Raw genomic sequence first — 19779 nt, forward strand, 5'->3', positions numbered from 1 at the left:
ATATATATATATATATGTTTGTATATACTGTATATACTGTATATATATATATATATATATATATATATATATATATATATATATATATATATATATATATATATATATATATATATATATATATATATATATATATATATATATATATATATATATATATATATATATATATATATATATATGTCATATCAGAATGGTTTGACCAAAACTGTCACTATGCAACCTAGCATCACCTGTCAATCAATTATTTAAAGTTAAGTTAATGATTTTGTATTGTGAACCCAAAGCTTTGCATGATCCCAAAGGAGGACACTTTATTTAAATCACTTTTGTGTGCACACATTTTTTTCTAATTAAGTTGATTTTTGTAACCGCTTTATTGACGCATAGTTATTGAGGGACAACTATGAATTAATTAAACAATGTGGGCACAGCACTCTGTTTTAAACCTTTTTATGAATTAACCAAAAAATGGTTTGCACTGGTTAGGGGGTACTTGACTGGAAAAATATTTCACAGGGGACACGTTATTAAAAGACGTTGAGAACCACTAATTTAGAGTGTTCAATTAACCAAGCATTTAATGTCCAACGTTTCAGTGCAGTATTAATGTTCAGACTATGCATGGATTAAAGCCTCTTCGGATTGTTCCGGTGAGCACTTAAGGCCTACTGCACTACTGTATTTTAATGTTGTTTATGACTGTAGTATTTGGCGAGCTAAGTATCTTTCATAGGCGGTACATGTAAAAATTGTGAGTATCAATGATTTAAGGGCTGCCTTGTCTGGCAATCCTTTCAATAAACGACTTCGGAAGATGCTGGAGGCAAGTGTGAAACATCCCTGTCACAACATTATTCCCTTTTAAAATTTGATGCCAAACTCCTTAGGCAGGAAGACTTGGTCCATGTCGGTGTCATTTATATGACAGAACGGTGATGTGGAAGACAGGCAGAAAGCTCCCAGCTTTAACATGTAATATGAAATACTTATACTGTAGTGACAACGCTATCTCACTTTATCATTGAACACCAATGTGTTATTTTCTTCATAAAGACAGTATTTCCAATGTACCTTTTTCATTATCTTACATATTCATCGTTATATGTTTAGTTCCATGTATATTGAACTTAGCTGCATTCATTAGAAGAGTCGTTGAGTGTGTGTGTGTGCCAAAGTGTGAAATGTGACTTTGCCATGATGAAAGGTGACAAGATGCAAAGATGACAGTGAGTCATAAGCCTGTACGTCTTCTGTGATTCATGTGTGCGATTGCGTGCTGCATGACAAAAAAACATCAGTGACAGTGTGTGACTGTCCTTCCATTTTTTACATTGATCCTCTTTTGTTCCTCCAGCTTTTTCATCACCTCTAAGATCGGCCTCCCATAAATATGTACCCCAAGTCTTGCTGCGGGGATATGTGTAAATGAGGACACAGAGGTCGGCCTCCCTTCAATTCTGCTCCCTCCCTCGCTCGATCTACTGCTCGTGATTTTACTTGTGTGAATTCAAACCCTATTGGAGGATTGACTTATTGTTTACACCAATCGATGATCATGATCAAACCCAAAATGTTCCTGCCGGGTTGTCCATATGGTGCGAAGAAGGGTTGGGTTTGGCAATGTGATTCGCAGGCTAAAAATGCCTCTGCTTTCTCACATTGGATGAGTTATTTTTTCACATAGTGTTGTTTACTCTTTGTGTGGTTAGGTGTCATTCTCCCTGAGTTTTGGTACTAAATCAAAACACGTCTGCGCCTAAATTTAAGAACTGTTAAAAAAAAAAAAAAAAAAAAAAATCAGATGCTAGATAACCTCCGGAAATTGCAAAATGTCAATGCTTAAGTCATTGACTACACGTCAAATATACATTTTTAGCTTGCTAACAAAGAATAAGAATAACTCATTCACTTCCATTGACATTGAAAAAATGTTCACTGGGATAGTATTGATTCTAGTGAATGACTTAATAACTCTGACAGGCCTATTTATACATGCACATTTAACCTAAATGCAGTACACAGACTTTTAATAACAACTCTGACAAATCCAGACGCAAACGTTTGAAGAGCAGGACAGGTACACTGAACCCTGACGTCTTTCTTTTGCATGCCCGCACTTTTGACTTGTTTTCTCTATTCTCTCAACAAGCACTTTTATCTTCAGAGAAATCGTGCCTTAAATCCAAAAGTTACCCGAGCCTTTCTAAACAAGCTATCGCTCTCTCTCTCTCTCTCTCTCTCTCTCTCTCTCTCTCTCTCTCTCTCTCTCTCTCTCTCTCTTTCTCCCTCTTTCTCTCACGCTCTCTTTCCTCCCCCATTCTCTCTCACACACTTTCTCCTCTCATCTCCTTTACAGAGCTTTTGGACAATGATATCGCCGGAAACAGGCAGAGTCTGACAGAGTTAGTTATAATGAATTAAGTCTGTAGCCTGGCCTGACTCTGAGATTTAAATTATAATTACTCCTGTGGGGATGGACAGGGTTATTGCCAGCGAGAGAGAAATAAATTGAAGTGAAGTGCATTTCCACTCTTGCTTTTAAGACGCGCCGACATGCTCCTCAATTTGGCCTCAGTGTACCTGAGTGTTTGGGCATGAACAAAAGCACCTGCGTATGCGCGTGTGTGTGTGTCTGCGTGTGTGGCTGATAGGGCTGTTGCTTTTGAATAAAACTCGATTTGAACAAACACCTAACTCCTTTTCTACGATGTGGATTGTGACCTTTGTGGGGGTCACTCAGACCTGTAAATTGGTATTAAATTGTTGTGTCTTGCCACTACACACTAACTTTTTTTTGTGGTCTTAAGATTATTGTAGAAGCCAAATTACATGTGCAGGCTGCTTCTTACATGATGCCTTCATGTAAAATCTGTGGACGCAAAAATTCTAGAACCCCCCTATTCAAATGCCAGGGTTTTGAGATATAAACATGAAAGAAAGACGAATCATTAGAAAGCATTTTTATCATTAATGTAATATTACTTGCAGAACCATCTTTTTGTGTCTCATGAAAGAAAAAAAGAAAAGAAAAAAAGAAAAAAAGAAAAAAGAAAGTTTTTTCACAAGTGCATACCCACTTTATGTCTGTTCATGAATCACATTTAAGCTCATGTTAAATAAGAGGCAGTGCACACCTGCCCCCAATTCAAGAAATGAAGGTGTAGCTTTTTGGGCAAAATTCCTAAAGCAATGTAAATTTATAAACAAAATACACAGGAAATAAAAGTACAGAAAAGTCTATTCAAAGCGCTCAATGAGTTTTAAGATTATTGGTTCCTTCTGACCACAGCTACATCCTAGTATGAACAGTGTGCACGATATCACACTTTACTTTTACTTTTCCTTCTCAAAAAGATTTAAAAAAAAAAATCAGTGGAGTTGTACAAGTTTTTGTTTTTGAAATAATGGCAAGCTAACAGCTTTTGCATGGCATGTGAGAGTAAACCTTTGAGATTTCTTTTTTCTTTTCTTGTAGTCTCTCCAAATGAGAGTGTTTCTTTTCTCCACCTGCTGGTGGCATCAAACCAGAGTGAAGCGCTCGTGTTAATGTGGAAGTATCGAAACCTTGCTATTCACACCACTGAATGTGTGTTCTCACCTGAATTTCACTATTGTTGTATTACTGGTGTTACTGCCTGAGGTTCCACTTCTTGTCAGGCGAAACTCACAGGAAAAGGCTAATGTTGCAATCTTTGCATTGACTTTCAATGTTAATGTGAGATATTAATTACAATTCATGCAGTTTCATGTTGTTTCTACAATTTTTGTGGCCCTTCTCAAAGAAATAACCTCACCATCATCAAATGGATTCTATTTCAGTCTCCATAGAACAGAAGAGAAAAGTGTATCAAACGTGCACACCTAGCTACTTTTTGAAAGGAAATCTGCTCATTTGTCCTCTTGTTGGACCTATCTATAAATGCCAGCTCTATATTTTCAAATAAGAGCTGCTAAAGGACATTTTCTACCCTTTTCCTCCCTTAATGAAATGTCAGGCTATTGACCCATCTTTCTCTTAAATGCTAATTTGCCTGCCGCTTTGACCTTTCACCCCTCTCCTTGTGCCGTTTCAGAGCTTGTGGAGGTCGTTGCACAACCTGAAAGATGTTGGTGTGGTGCAAGTAAAAGTCATCCGGGCCGAAGGACTGATGGCAGCAGATGTCACAGGTGTGAAAACAATTTCATCCAAACATTCTGATGAGGAACTTCCTGTGAATCGCATGTACACCATCGAATACTTACTCAAATATAGGAAATACAGCGTTCCTCTTACCAAACTGAAACTGTTGCCATCGTGAAACTCCAAATGTAATATATATAATTAATAATATAAAATAATTATAATTATAATATATATAATCATAATATAATTCCCCAACTGTTCTGCCGTTAACTTTTCTAGTCTCTAAACAAACCTTGGACCTGTTTAGTTTGAGCTCTTACATGCGTTGTCAACAGTGGATGTCACCTATCTATCGATAGCGGTGCGACTTTGAATCATGCCCAGTCAACAGAATTTACTCAGATGGACTTTATCCAAGTTTGGAAAACAGTCTCATAGATTATCAGTGGAAACAGAATGCTCTTGAGCTCAATATTGAGCTTCCGTGAATTCTCATGTACATACGATTTGTTGTTTTTTTATGTTAAATGATAAAAAAGAAGCTTTTTTTTACAATGCCATTATGTGGTGTTGTGTGCACAATTTTGACTGGGTACAATTATTATAATTTCGTTTTGGAAGGAGTACCAAAACCAAATGAAAAAAAAAGGTGCTTTAAATACTATATGGGTTCACTTTGTATAAGTTGACATCTTTTTTTAAAACTTTATTTTCATTTTATGATCTGCTGTTAGAATAACGGTACTGGATTTTTTGGATTTGATGATGTTGTCAACGTGTATGGCACATTATACACCACCATGAATTCAGCCCAAGATAGAATGTAGTTTTGCATTTGAGGGATACAGGAATGTTGAGAAAGTGAGTTTAATTCTTTTATTTGCTGGTTTTATGTTGGACACTAAATTTGCCTCTATGTTTTAGGGAGAAAGATGCAGGGTGCTCATTTGAATAATAGAGAAAAAGTGTGCATTTGAACCAACAAATCTCCCTCTTCCCTCCCCTTTTCCTTCCTTTTCTGTCTCCACTTACTCCCGCCGAATCCTCCCGTTCTCCATTAATTCTTACTTTTAATTAGGTCTGCAGTGGACAGGCCTAGTTTTTCACTCTGCATTATCTAGTTGAGAGTAGAGAATGTGTGTGTGTGTGTGTGTGTGTTTCTCAATTGGAAGCAGCCACAGTCTGTGTTAGCCAATACAAAGTGGAACTGCTTGATTCGGGTTATTGAGACCCGGGCAGCCAGAGAGCAGCGGCTAATGGCTCTTGTATTTCACTGGGAACTTAAATTTACTCCGTGACCTTGTTTCACAGCTCATCATTCAGTCTGCGCTTCATGGCTAGCTTCCAGAAAAATGAATGCTATTGCAAAGTTGTTTATCTATTTACTTTTTGCTTTCCACTCTGCCTCATGTTTTTGCCTCCGACTTGTGAACAAAACAAGAACAAGCTTAAACGCGTGTTTTGTATTCAGGTAATGGTGTCATATTTTCCTCCATTTGTTCATTGAAACATTTCAGTTGTGTTTAACTTGAACAGCTTTCATTTCAAATGTTGAATGTATTGCCTTAGATTCACTTTCAAGTCATCGTTGCCCATTTAAATGAATGGACTAGTCATCTTGGCACATGTTTTTTTATAGTAAAAAATTTTGCACCATATATAATATGGCATACACATCAAAACATCGTCAGGCGTCATGATTTAATTCTTCAATCCAATTCATTTTGCTGCTCCTTCGGGCCTGGTCACATTGACCACTGGAAGGCAGCACAATAGTCATACAAACACAAATGAAAAATCATTCCTTTTCTTGATGATTCATCGTGTTGTTAGTGTTGTATTATCTTTTGACAGGTGTTGTTCCACTATGTATGTTCAAATATGAGTTGCTTTAAGGGTTGCACTGTAACACTGCAGATGATGATAATGTTTTCCATTCTGTTAGTATTAAGCAAACGAGACGCTGATGAGACACAATTTTTTAGAATAGGTGAAGTGAAATCATGTAATGGTGGCATTAAAAAGCTTGAAGAATGTATTCTTTGATGAAATAATAAATTTGCACTTACCAGTCAAAGCAAAAAACGGGCTAAACGACAGCTTGTGTCTTGAAAGACCTGTTCAAGGCGCAACTGTATTAATCTTCATTTACGTATGAATCCCTCCTTTTTTGATCGCACCAAGAACGCTTTGTTCTTTCACCTCCAGATAGCAAAGGGAAGAAGATTCTAATGATGCTTATGCCTGTGTGCCGGTGCATGTGTGACGGGCAGATAGAATAGCTCTGTAAGAGCGGCATGAGAGCCCTCAGCGCATGAACACCCCATTTTATCAGTTGAGCCCAAGAGAGGGTCAGGAGCGAGGCGAGAGACAAACAGATGGACAGGCAGAGAGTGAGAGGGGAGGTCATACAGAGAAAAATAGTTCACTCTCTCTTCTCTGGTCCCCATTCATGCTGCCTGTCTGTCTCCGCTCTTGTCTCCGCTCTCCCTTTCTTTTTCGCATTGCACTCGGGCCATCTCTTACTCTAATTGAAGTGCTTTTGTGGTGTAGAACGAGAGGGATAACTGAAAACAGTCTCAAAAGCCAACATTGTGCCTTGTCTTGCTTCTTGAGTACGTGCTTTACTGTGAGACATTTCAATAGTAATGCATTATTCCGTAATTTCAAATCTCGCTCGAGTACTGCGGTTTGTTCTCTTGTATCTTTGAGTCATTGTAGTCCTCTTTCAGATAGTTTTCAAGCAAATTCACTTGGATTTTGGCAAGATTTATACATTTATGATTTCATAAATGCATAAAATAAGAAACACATTGTAAAATTAAATCATATTAGAAATGTTATGAGTTTGTAGATGACTTTCAAGGCCATTTGCTGTGTGCGTGATGTTCTAAAGCATACACACTCATGCAAACACACGCATACGTGATACCATGTATAGTAGAACATCTAAAGTTGACACACCCAAACTTGAACAAATTGGAGGCCGTTAGGTAAAATATGCCTCAAACTCAACAAGTGTGTGATGGCACTACAGACCAGTCCTATTGATGTCATACAGAAACATCGCAGTGATAGCTATTAGCTGGAAATGGAACTTATTGTGTAAGCGATTGGCTGCCCAGTACAACGTGTACCAAGCGAATGCTAACAGTGTCCATTCAATTGACTGTACATCACATGAAGGAAGAGCGACTTACTGTAAATGCCAGTAGGAGCTTTAATTTCCTTGTCAGGGAGGGCACATAGAACCAATAAATTCCTAACCAGGAGTATGACAAAAGTGCCATTTTATATATGTGAAATATTTGGGTTTGAAGCAACAACAAACAGCCCATATGATGTGATTTCTTGTTTCCCCAATGGAAAGGGCTCTCGGTTAAAAAAAAAAAAATTCTAGGACAGCATACTACTGATGGACAATCCAACAATAAGTACAAAAACTAATTTGTGCAATTTTTCACAAAAAGAAACTCACTCAAAATGTTAATATTGTCATGGTCCTCCATTTGTCCTACACATACTTCCAAATCTGCAAAAAAATATTTGGCCTACTCATGGTTTAAGATAGGAAGAAAAGACTGGATATATGTACTGTACATGGGTTACCATGTCTGCCATTTAGCGGTGAATGGAGGTATTGCAACATAAAACTACAGTCGATGAACCCATGCGTATTTGGCAAGCAGTTTCAGTGTCGTGCGGTGAGGTTCATGGCTGGGAAGGCACTGATGTCATGAATCGGATTTACAAATATCATATGAGCCCTCCAGAGCAGCACACATTTCATTGGCAGCACTTAACTGTTCATGTTTAAAATTTAAAATCTGCATTTTTCAAGCCAGTGTTGTCAAACTCGCTTTAGCTTGTGGGCTGCACAGAGGAAAATCTATTCCCAAGTTGGCCTGTCCAATAAAATCATGGAATATATTTATGTAATTTTAAAACAATTACTTAACATATTAATAATAATATTCTTATAGATGATTGTTGTGAAGGCGGAGGTACAAGAAACTGGGCTCACAAGCGCCCTCTGCCATGTGTCTGGTGTACTGTTTGCCGCAACCAGTGTTTTTTTTAATTTTTATTTTATTTATTTTTACTGAACCCTAACCCTAACTCCGAGCCTAAACACATATTAGAAATACATTTCATACATCATTATGATACAAAAGACAGAACATATAACGAGTGTTTGAAAGCATTTCATCTGCAATATAGAGAGGGCTAACGAAAGACTGCTAGCATCGCGTAGTTTGTGAGCGGCACAGCAAGGTATAGTCTCACAGCGGTTCTCCATCCAGTATTTGAACAGGACTTACAAAATATAAACCATTTTAAATTTGGATTCAAATAGAAAATGGGTTAATAAGTACATACCAGTCTTGCAAATATTAATGATTAACTACCCTTTTCTTCTTTTCAAGATTGATAGGTGAGGCTCCGCCTCTCCTTCCGCCCCCTGACTGCACGTCACTGAGCAGTTTCTATACCTTCATTACATACAGACAATTTGGCGATTCTTCTATCTTGTTTAAAACGGAAAAACGGTGCTTGAAAATGGGCTCGAAATGAGTATGGGACCATATTTGATCAGGCCTCGAAGGCCATGATAAGCACGTCAGAACCGCAACGGCTACTGTTTCCTCACATCATACTGCAATTCTCTCTTCACCTTTATGAGCAAATTCCTTTAGACCATCTCCAATTAGCTCAAAGTGCTGCTGCCAGGCTTCTTTCAAGAAAGCCGTAGATTAAGACGTGACATTCCGTTTCAGCCTCTGCGCTGGCTGTTGGTTAGGATCCAATATGAGATTCAAAACTAATCACTTATAGGGCCATCCATTACCAGACACTTGTATACAAACCGTAGTAGATCTTTTGTCTTTCACTGTCCTATTAGGTCGCTGTGGGCTGCTGACAACCTTTTCTATGCCGATTGCCTATTAAATAAAATTCGACTTTACTTTCATGATCTAATTCATGCAATCGTTTTTCAGGTGCCAAATTTTGTAAGCTTTGACGGAGGTCCGCACAAAACTTTCGGGTCAAGAGCACAGCCTGTTAAAATGGTGAAATGCAAGGAAAATGCAAATGGATTTAAATTTGAAAGTCTGGATTTATAATTAATTGTGATGAGCACCTCAAACTCCCGAGCAACTTTAAGCTTTCCTGCGAGGCAATTACAGCCGTTCCCTCATCCGTGCCGTATTCATCCTCCACACTTATCTTAGGGCGCTCAGAAATGAATTTGCACCCGCTCCCCTCCGCGCACCCTCAGGAGGCACAGCGGAGACGTGACCCGATGTGGGAGGAGCCTTACCTGGACCCTGGCTCAAATGTGAGCGTGTAATGGTTAAGACAGCTGCCTCTGGTTGTAGCAGCCAATAGGGTGAAAGTTCATCACTGGTGGCAACTGACTCTGCGGCAGCAGTGTGTTGAGCCGTTAAAAAAAAAATAGATTATTAGGCTGAAAAAGTGGGGGGTGGCAAGCTGTCAGTTTTCATCCCTTAATTTCACTGATTGCAATTAAATTTAATCAGTTATGATTTTTTTATGCTTTAGAAGCTCCGGGATGACTTCATATATATTTATTTCTTTAACCCCTTTATGGGCAAGTGATTAAAAGTTATTGAAATTCAAATGTTCAACCTGAGGCAAATTCTTAGATCATAAATGGATTTATTTTTAATTATCGGTACGTGACTTTCTTGGTTGTTTATTGTTAATGTCATATTCCATTATAATCTCTAATTTTACTCAATTTTAAATTAGTCATGACCACAATCTGTCTTTGGCTGTTGAACGAGGTTAGCTACACGGTTCTCTAGTTTGAACTCTTCTGTTTCCAAATATGATTCCTGGCCAAACAGGCTTCGAACTTACTTTGTAATTTTTAATATGAATGACAACCATTTTTTTTTTTTCCCAGAATCAAAATTTTCCTTGGCATGTGTACAAAATATTTAAATATTGAGCACAAATTTAGCCAAATGAATCACCAAAATCATCCTGAAAATCATGCGTTCATTTGGAAACATATATCAACAAAACCTTCTTTGTAAAACAGGGGCACAGAACATATTTGTGCTGAATAATAACCAAGCAAAAGACAGAAAATCACACAGATGCAGGAGCACTATATGCACTCCTTAGCCATTGTCTGTTTGATTGTATTGTGTTTTCTATTGTCTGAGTCGTAGCTGTCAATATGCACTTCAGACACGCTACATCAATAAGACCCCCAACAACTGATATGAGAGGTAACACCTACAGCACCGCATTGATCATGGTGACATTTGCTTTGCACACCTACTAAATGTCCTGCCCTTGTCACAACATTTGAAGAAAATCACACAGATCGATGAAACTCACACGCAGACAAATACGAGCATATGTGTGCGCACACATAAGTACACACAAACACAACACGCAAATGCCACTGGGGGATTGAACTCAATTCCAACTTCATTGAGTTGTAGCCATCGTATTTAATGTTGTTTTCAGTCCTCTTAATATTTTCTCAAAAGACGTGTTTGATATATTTTGTTTAAATTGTTTTACCACCACCACTACACATACTACACACCAATGAAAAACTTACTAAAGAGGACCTCGTTATTCCTTACGAATATATGGGACAAAAAATACAAATACAAAAAATAATTATAATTAAGGAAGTAGAAATAAATACAATAATTATAGATTGTTGAACAAGTACATAATTCACCAAAATGTGAGTTTGATGTTTCTCAAACTGGAACACCAGTTATATGGAAAATTTTGGTAAGCAAAAATGTTAAGATAGAATATGTTTCATAACTTAGATTCTCCAAAGTCGGCACCTTTTGACCCAGATAATAGCTTGGCACAGCTTGGTACTTTCTCTGTCAGCTTTGTGATATAATATGGATGATTCTGTATGACCTGAAATGACATTCATTCCGCTGTTGTGTATTTTCAAGAGTAATAGCTTGCAATTCTTAGTCTGTTCAACACCATGTGGCGTTTCCAAAAGTTAGACCGGTATATAGTTGCAAATATATTTTATTTTTCTTCTCGTTGTCCTTCCTAGGTAAAAGTGACCCATTCTGTATAGTGGAGCTGAGTAACGATCGGTTGCAGACTCACACTGTCTACAAAAACCTTAACCCAGAGTGGAATAAGGTCTTCACTTTGTGAGTATCATTTGTGTTCTAATTTATGCACTACTATTCACAAACAAATGACTTTCAAACGTCATATCAGGCTCCAGATAATATACGGACATAACACTGCAGCTGGGCCATGATAAGCTCGATAAAGGTTTACGTCAATTCTTAAATATCTGCTACAACTTTATTGAGTCTAAGTATATGGAATTCCCAGTGATGGGACATGTTAATTTGATCCTTCTTTGAGTGCACGTCGCCCACATACAGTAGCCTCTTTTCTATACATAACATCAGCCGCCTCGATAGCCTACTTTTACAAATGACGCCACTACTTCAACTTGCACTTGAAATGTTGTGTAATAACGTCATGAAGCTTTTGGAATGACCTCTGGGGCATTTCTCCAGGAAATGAAGCTTCCGTTTGGTACGATAGCTTTTGAAATTGTAAGCGTGCTGTTCACTCTTGTTGTCTGGGCACGTCATCCAGTAACGTGAAGGACATCCACTCAGTACTCGAGGTCACTGTTTACGACGAGGACCGAGACAGAAGCGCCGACTTCCTGGGGAAAGTGGCCATTCCTTTGCTCAACGTGAGTCCAACTCCCGATGTTTCTGTCGTTTTTCAAACATGGAACGAAAAGACGCAATTGAAGCTATAAAAAGCATAGGTTATTTTTGCACACGCGCTGATGCGTTGGTAAGTGTTTGAGATGACAGGATGGTGGAGCAAAGAGGAGGGTTGATGAGTTAAAAAAAATAGAGATTGATAGGTGAGAAGAAAGTATGCACTTGAGTGAGAGACGTTGAGAAAATGGCACTGATCAAAAGATGGAATGACACCATTCGCCGCGTCCCGTTGAAAATCTTCCCATATGGGTGTCTTGTGACTGAAGCGTGCGTGGTATATATTTGCTGTGGGCTGTACAGTGTGATTCCCCAGGATAGTTAATTTCTGTTTGACAGAGGCGAGCTGCTGTGGGTAATGAACAGGTACTTGTCAGAGTTGCCACAGTTGTTTTGGGTTCCCTGTCAACGCCGGCAGCCGGGGTTCAAAGGTGACCCGGGGAGCCGATTCATTCGGGTATTGCCAGACAGACGCCTGTCATGTCCTTCTCTCGCAGATCCAAAATGGAGAACGCAAAGCCTACGTCTTGAAAAGCAAGGAGCTGACAGGGCCAACCAAAGGGGTCATCTTTCTTGAAATAGACGTGATTTTTAATGCTGTAAGTCTTTTTTTTTTCTCTTCCTATATTTAAAAAATTATATCTATAAAATGTCCCCCTTTCTCTTGCTTTTCACTGTTGTTCTCTTAATTGTGTTTGTCCCCCACTTTACCCTCGCTCACATCTCATTGCTTATCCGGTATGTCCTCATCCTCATTTTGGGTCTCCCTTTGGAAGGCTTCCTTTCAGCATCCTTTGTTCACCCGTTCACTGTCACTGTGTGTGTGTCCTGTAGCCGCCATTTTATTACTCATCCCCCACCCGCTTGCTCCAGCCTCTCACATGGGTGCATGTGTAGTATGCATGCGTTGCAACGTGACAACAGAAATCTTGGAATATACTGCGTCGATTCCAAAGTCCTCATTCATTTCCACAATGACTTCACAGTCTTTTCGATTGTCCCTCCAGGTGAAGGCGGGTCTCAGGACGTTGATCCCCATTGAGCAGAAGTACATAGAGGAAGAACCCAAAGTGTCCAAACAGGTCAATCGCTTGCTCCCCAAATACTTCTTTGCCACATTGTGTTTGTAGAAAATGAAGAGAAGATGTGAATTTTAGTGTTGCGCTTTCACTAGGGGATGAACTGGCAGCCATGCTTTATTTTCTTTCACTATTATTATATATAAATAAATAAATATTATATAGTTTTATTATATATATATATATATATATATATATATATATATATATATATATATATATATATATATATATATATATATATATATATATGAGAACAGAATTTCTTTTGAGTGTTCAGTACATTCTGTGTTTGGGCCATTCTACTGGCTCTGTCACAAATCCATCACTAGGAAATCAAATCTATGAATATGAAGGTGAATTTATTTTTATTGTTTTTTTTTTTTTTTTTACTAAGCCAAGTGTATCAGACCAAAATCTGTGAGTGTTGTTAATAGAATGTAAGAGTAAAGTACCCTGACCACTGAAAAAATAGCTTATGACTTTTTAAAATTAGACATTTCTTTGGAAATGTCATAGATAAAAAATATCTTTTTCCACCCAAACTCTACTTTTAGTTTACGTTTTATAAACACACAAATAAATAAACAAATAAATGCACACACGCCATGTTCCTGGCTTTTCACTTTTAACAAATGACCCCGACAAGAATATAAAATATTCCTCGTTCCGTTTGCCACAGGAAGCTGCATAATTCAGAATCTTGGTAGGTCAAAAGGCCAAAAGTAAGGTCCCTTACAGTATTTGATTACTGCGGAGGTCATCTTTATTTATTTATCTTCAAAACAATTTTTAATGAATAACTACCATGTCCCAGGGTGATGATATGATACATGCCAAGTGGCTAAATTTAATCAATGTTTTTTCTTTGTAACTTTGAGTCCTGTTACTTCAATGTGGATTTTCAGTACAAAAAAAAAATCTTTGAAAAAATATAGTTGCCTAAAATGCACATTTGTTTGATCAGATTCAGAGTTGAAAAAATAGAGAAATGAAAGTTTAGAGTACCACGTGTCCCGCCTCGCCGTCCGAAACGCTAACCGGATAAACGGCGTCTCGTAAAGCCCAACAACTGTGCGGGCAAGATAAAACAAGGTGATTGAAGAGGGAAAACAGCGTTTCATTTTTGTTTCTTCTCCCCTCGCTCCCTCTCTCATCTGTCAGCCGCCTCGCATCCACCCCGGCCTGGTGAATAGAAATGTCAAGCTGTCAACTGCGGGGTGCATAAGTAGATTGGCCGTCCTTATAGATGGCCCTTTTTGCCACTGCTGCTTTGCACTTCATTGTCACGCCGCTCAGTGTGGCAGCAGCACAAAGGGCTGAATAGCCGGGGCCGGCCCACATCACACATGTCATATGAGTGACCGTTTGGGCTTAGTAGTCAATGCTGCGCCATGCCCTGCCACACACATCACTAGCTGACGCAGTGCCACACACACACAAACATCTCCCATCCTGCCCTTGTTTCAAACCGCCATGCGTTTTCTTCCCCCCCCTCATTCTACGTAGTCTCTGTTGCACCGGCCCGCGCTTCTTTTTCCCCAAGTGGCAGAATCGCAATCTCACCTCTGACTCGTGGAGATGACCCATGTCAGCGTCTCACAATGATGATGTCACTGGCTGCTTTGGAAGGCTCGCCTCTTGAGGCCACAAGGGCTGTTTTGTGCCAGCACACCCCTACTGTTGCTTGCTGATTAGTTGGAAGAAAAGGATCTGCCAACGACGTCCTACTTGATGACCTGACCGTTTAGGAAGGGCTTTTTTTTTTTTTTTTTTTTTTTAGAAATAATTAAGGCACTTGTGAATGAAAAAAAGCACTTTCAACCTTTTAACAATGCAAGAAAACGTTGCATTTTACTGTATATTTCTTTCAATTTTTTATTTATTTATTTTTTTCGCCAAGATATGCTCCTCCACCAATTTGTTATGAAACTAACACAAAGAAAAGAAATTCCAGTAAATACAGAAATAGGCAAGGCACGGAATGATTGCAGAAAACGTGCACCACCTTATTTCTAATCTTATTTCTATCTTTATCTCCCTATGATGCAACAATTTTAGTTCTACCATAAAAAAAAAGACGAATGACATGACATGAATGAAGTTAAAATATTCCTTTTTTTTAACAATGTTGAGGTAGAGCTTGCAACAATTCTGCTTAAAACGATCTATTTGCTGTTGTTTACCTCATTCACTACCACTACTATAGACATCAAAGATCCATTTTAACTGCACTCCTATTTAAGAAACAAAATAAAGCATAATAACACTTTCATGCCAAGGGCGTATTTTTTTTTTTGTCTTGAGAATGTAGATATTCTCCTCCAGATACATGTTTATATATTTTCTTTTTCTTACATGTTAGGGTGAAGTAGGATCTGAAAAAGGTTGGCACTGAATGAGTTAAATTGGCTGGCAGTAAATGAGTTAATATTTAGTCAAGAGGGATGGCAGATTTGTAGAATTTGGTGTTATTTGATGAATATAGAAATTGTGTTTGTCATGTTTTCTTTTTCACTGTGTCATGTCCTGAACAATTTAGCAACAATAATTTTCAGTTTTTTTTGCATGACCCTTCTCATCTCGCAACAATGAAATAACACATGAACAACTTACGATCAAAAATTTTTAAAGCCTTGTTGGCCACGAATGTAAAGCTAGTTCTGAGGTTTATAGCTCAAGTACAACAAGAGTGAACAAAAATAACCATTGAGTCATTAATAAGGCTTGTTTCACTGTCATTCTGAGCTTAGTTCTAGTAGGCTGTCCAAAACAGGCACAGCATACACTACTCATCAGGTCTACAGAGCTTTATTTTTTAAGTCAGGTCAAAGCTGAAAATCTTCAACTGAAGCAACATGATACTTAATTTTTCAAAATGACTGTGAAATGAGTTACTGCAGGATAAAAAAAAAATATTTAAAAAAAAATCTTTTTTATTTATTTTTTTTTTACGAGGTGAGGCAAGTTCATCATGCTGACTAAAGAATCACTGCAAATGATCAAAAAAGCGCATTCAAATGTCATCTTGACAGTCAAATTTGCACATGGACTGATGCACGTGATAAACCCTTTCTTTATCCTTAGGCTCTCTGATGACATTCAATTTGACATTACATTCTTCGGTCCCCTTCTACTTTGCAGCTGCTATTGCGCAACTTCAACAGAGTGCGGCGCTGCATCATGTTCCTCATCAACACCGGTTATTACATCAACAGCTGCTTTGAATGGGAATCTCCACAGAGGAGCATCTGCGCGTTTGTGGTGAGTACACGTCACTTCAATCGCGGAGAAACTTCAGTCACACGAATGTCAGTCAGTGCAATAATAATCCAAATAATCACCGGCCCTTCAAACTATAGAAATAATTCATGCATAAGTTGATAAATGCTTAGGAGGCAATGTTCTTTTTCCAGTCTGAATAATGTATTTTTATTTTATTTTTTCATCATGAGAGAAATAAAGATGTAGTCCAGAAAACCTGACTTGATAGTAGAAATACAGTCATCAATATTCACTTGGATCTCATTGCCTGGATCAGATCAGCTCATATTTTGCATTTATGCAAAATTGGTGATCGGTCGTGATGTCATACTTTGCCGATTGATTGATGACGTCAAACAAAAACACAATCTTTTTCACTCCAGGAGCATTCTGTGCTACAGTTGGGAACATTGGAACATTTCTATTCTGTTCTATGTTTACCGTCCGCCCAAAATGAATAATGATCAGAATTTAGGAGAGGATTTGTACAATTTTGTTTTTAATATTATTTTTTTTTCCAAATGCATACATCAATGGACATCAACTTTATGTACATTTTCGGTATTTGTGGGCTCTGCTGTTCCCAATCACCAGCAAGGGTTGACTGCATAGTAAGTTAAAAAAAAAAAGTTGTTTAAAAAAATTGATGAAACTTCCCATCAAAATGATCAGTTGTTGTTTCTATTTAAAATTTACTGATGAAATTGAGCAACTAAAAACATTAGAAAATGCTTGGTATTCTGAATGCTGTCAACAATGACTCATTTATGGGTCAAAAATTCATAAAAGACACAATATTTTGGTTACTTTCACCCAAATTCTTGTGTTGTTTTTTTATACAGCCCGACTGCATTTCGGAGGTTGTCTTGTATAAAAGCACCCCTTTTTGGGTAGTTTCGTACAAAAGAAGCCAGAAGGTTGTGTCAAATCGACCCAAATATTGGCTCATTCTTTTATTTTACCCCCCATAATTGTGTTATTTTTAACACAACGGTTTTTAAAGTGTGGATAGGAGAGCTAAGGGACAATCTCCTGTGGGACCATGAGGTGACAGACATTTTGAATAGCGGCACAAGTGGACCTGTCTTGTTCAGGCGGTGATTATTGGGAACATTTAGGTGACCCAGTTTAGCGTATTCTTGCGTGTGTTTAGGTGTGTGTAGGTAGCACACACATGTTGTCATCACATGGGTCAGGCGAGACAACATATTGATCAGTTAACATTTTCCAGTCTGTGTGTGTGCATGCGTTCAAGTGGCACATTTCCTCTCCAGTAACGGCAGGCTTGTCCTTGTGCTCAGCCTTGAAGAAATTGAAAGGGAAGTACCAAAAATGAATTCATGTAGAAAACAAGGTCAGAAAAGTTTGTAGGAGCAGCATTTAGGAGAGGCCCGTCCTTGGGAGTCCCATTCGCAAGACAAAGAATGCAGAACGTCCATCCGGTTCCGAGTAACAGTTTATTCTTTCGGTACATACTTAAATGGAGTATTTCAATGTAATAAAACGAATATCTAGGCCAAGGACATTATGTTTTATAGTTTATTGAAAGGCTGAAATTCAAGCATCATTTTGCTTTTCCGACCACCCCTCCTGCTCGTGCGAGTGTGCCGGCCCGGGAGTGTGCATTTAGCTAAAAGCATCAGGGTGTTTAGGACCTCTTCTTTACACAGGTACCCCCTCCCCTCCTCCTCCATTTCTTCATCACTCTCTCATTCCTCCCTCACATCCAGAGGCCTCTTAATCACTTCGCTCATCTCTTTAAGTGGCTTTTTATGGGGGGCCATCTGGCCAAGGTGGTGCTTTTGTGAAGGTGTACGTCTGTGTGTGATTACGGGCACGTGTGTGTTCACACGGGTGTGTGTTTCTGTCTTTTTGGACAGATGTTGCACTTAACTTTTCAGAATGGCCCTTGCTAGCTTGCAGAGGTGGCATAGTGGCAGGCGCTAAACGTTTAAGCGTGCGCCATAACTCACAGAAGCGAGCCTCCCGGAGGGAAAAAGAGTGTGTTGGTTTATTCTTTAAATAATGGCGGCTGTGTGGAAGATGCTGCAGTATCACATTCATTCCTTAGAAAAGCGATCTATCTTTCCTGCTAAATTTGCCATTTCCATTGGCGTGTGCACAGCTGTGATCGGCGTGAGCATGCAAGAGAGATTGCATCGTCTCACATGCAGTGTTTCGCTGTCACACCCACGGTTCCGTCTCCCACCCACCCCGATGGTGAAAGTGCCACCGCGGCAGCTTTGCCCGAGGCATTGGCGCCACAGAGCGGCCCGCCTTCACCTCCTGTCCCGCGTGATGTCTCGTGTGCCTCTATGACACTTGTCTCCCTCTTTTACACTTTCCACACCTACAAGGTGCACTGTAATCACAGTAGGGCCAAAAAGAGACTGATATTATTCCTTTAACTCAAAAAGTCCTGAGTGGACCTCATTCCATCTTAACTAACCTTTTTGGGTTAAATGAAAACTCCAGAAAATCAGATTTGCCCAAGTGTTGGCTATTGTTTTTGTTTATTTGTTTGTTTGTTTTTTGTTCAAATGTAACAGGTTTTACATTGTGGGCTTTTTATTTAAAGCAAAAAGTAAATGTAGAAATCACAAAACGACTTTTTGGGGGGGGATTGTAAAAAAAAAAAAAAAAAAAAAAAAACAGTTGGGCCAAATGAACCCACAAAACAACCCACTTTTGTGGTTGTTTGTTTCATCCAACTTTTTGCATGAAACAAATCCCCCGACTAAAACTGAATTGAATGACAAAAGAACTCAACAAAAAGTTGGGTCAAATGAACAACCCAGAAAAAACAAAAATTGTTTGTTTTGTGATTCTTTAATTTGACATATTATTATTATTATTATTATTATTATTATTATTATTATTATTATTATTATTATTATTATTATTATTATTATTATTATTAGGGAGACTGACCCATTACTTGCGTCAATTCGACCCAACCTTTTGGCCATTATCTACAAGACAACTAAATTAGGGGGATTGTTTTGTAGAAAACAACCCAAAAAGTTGTGCAAATTTGACCCAAGCAGTTGATAGGCCCCTTATTGACCCAAATTTGGTTATTTTTGACCCAACTGCTTTAAGAGAGTGTGTCTAACTAATGTCCAGCCAGCAGTGTTCCTCTTTATCGCCACCTCCCCCTCGAAAGCTTGAGAAGGTGGGTTCTGCATTTGTTTCGCCGCCTGTTCTCCCGGCGGCCTCCGCACGACAAGGCCGCTACCGCCCCAGGGACCACCGGCTTTAACGGCTCTTCCTCCAAACAAATTTGCTGTAACTTTATCTGCAATTGGGCCCCGAATTGGAGGCAAATACAGGCAGCTTTGTGCGGCTCGGGGAAGGGCGAGGGCAGCGAGCCGGGGGTTGTCGGGGGAGGACCGGGGAATGATACTGGGTGCTTTTATGTCGGGCAAAGTAGGACTCTTATCAGGAAGAGAGCCCAGACAAGGGAGCTACTTCTAGAGGAAACTGGAGCACCTATCACCTGCTTTGCATTTAGATAAAAAATTCAGCCTGC

At 38.8% G+C, this 19779-nt stretch overlaps 1 protein-coding gene across 8 annotated transcripts in view; it reads left to right on the forward strand.

The window, feature by feature from the left end:
• Positions 1–19779, forward strand: part of LOC148429437 (multiple C2 and transmembrane domain-containing protein 1-like) — a 104857-nt gene that overhangs the window by 39331 nt on the left and 45747 nt on the right. For all 8 annotated transcript variants that reach the window (XM_088417652.1, XM_088417661.1, XM_088417677.1 and 5 more), the window contains 6 exons: positions 4077–4170; positions 11202–11304; positions 11768–11870; positions 12402–12503; positions 12912–12986; positions 16128–16247. In XM_088417652.1, coding sequence (XP_088273778.1) covers positions 4077–4170; positions 11202–11304; positions 11768–11870; positions 12402–12503; positions 12912–12986; positions 16128–16247 — 597 coding nt within the window. The remainder of the gene's footprint in view (positions 1–4076; positions 4171–11201; positions 11305–11767; positions 11871–12401; positions 12504–12911; positions 12987–16127; positions 16248–19779) is intronic.

The sequence above is a fragment of the Hippichthys cyanospilos genome, chromosome 1, assembly GCF_059441005.1.
Source record: "Hippichthys cyanospilos isolate Australia breed blue-spotted pipefish chromosome 1, RoL_Hcya_1.0, whole genome shotgun sequence".
Taxonomy (NCBI): domain Eukaryota; kingdom Metazoa; phylum Chordata; class Actinopteri; order Syngnathiformes; family Syngnathidae; genus Hippichthys; species Hippichthys cyanospilos.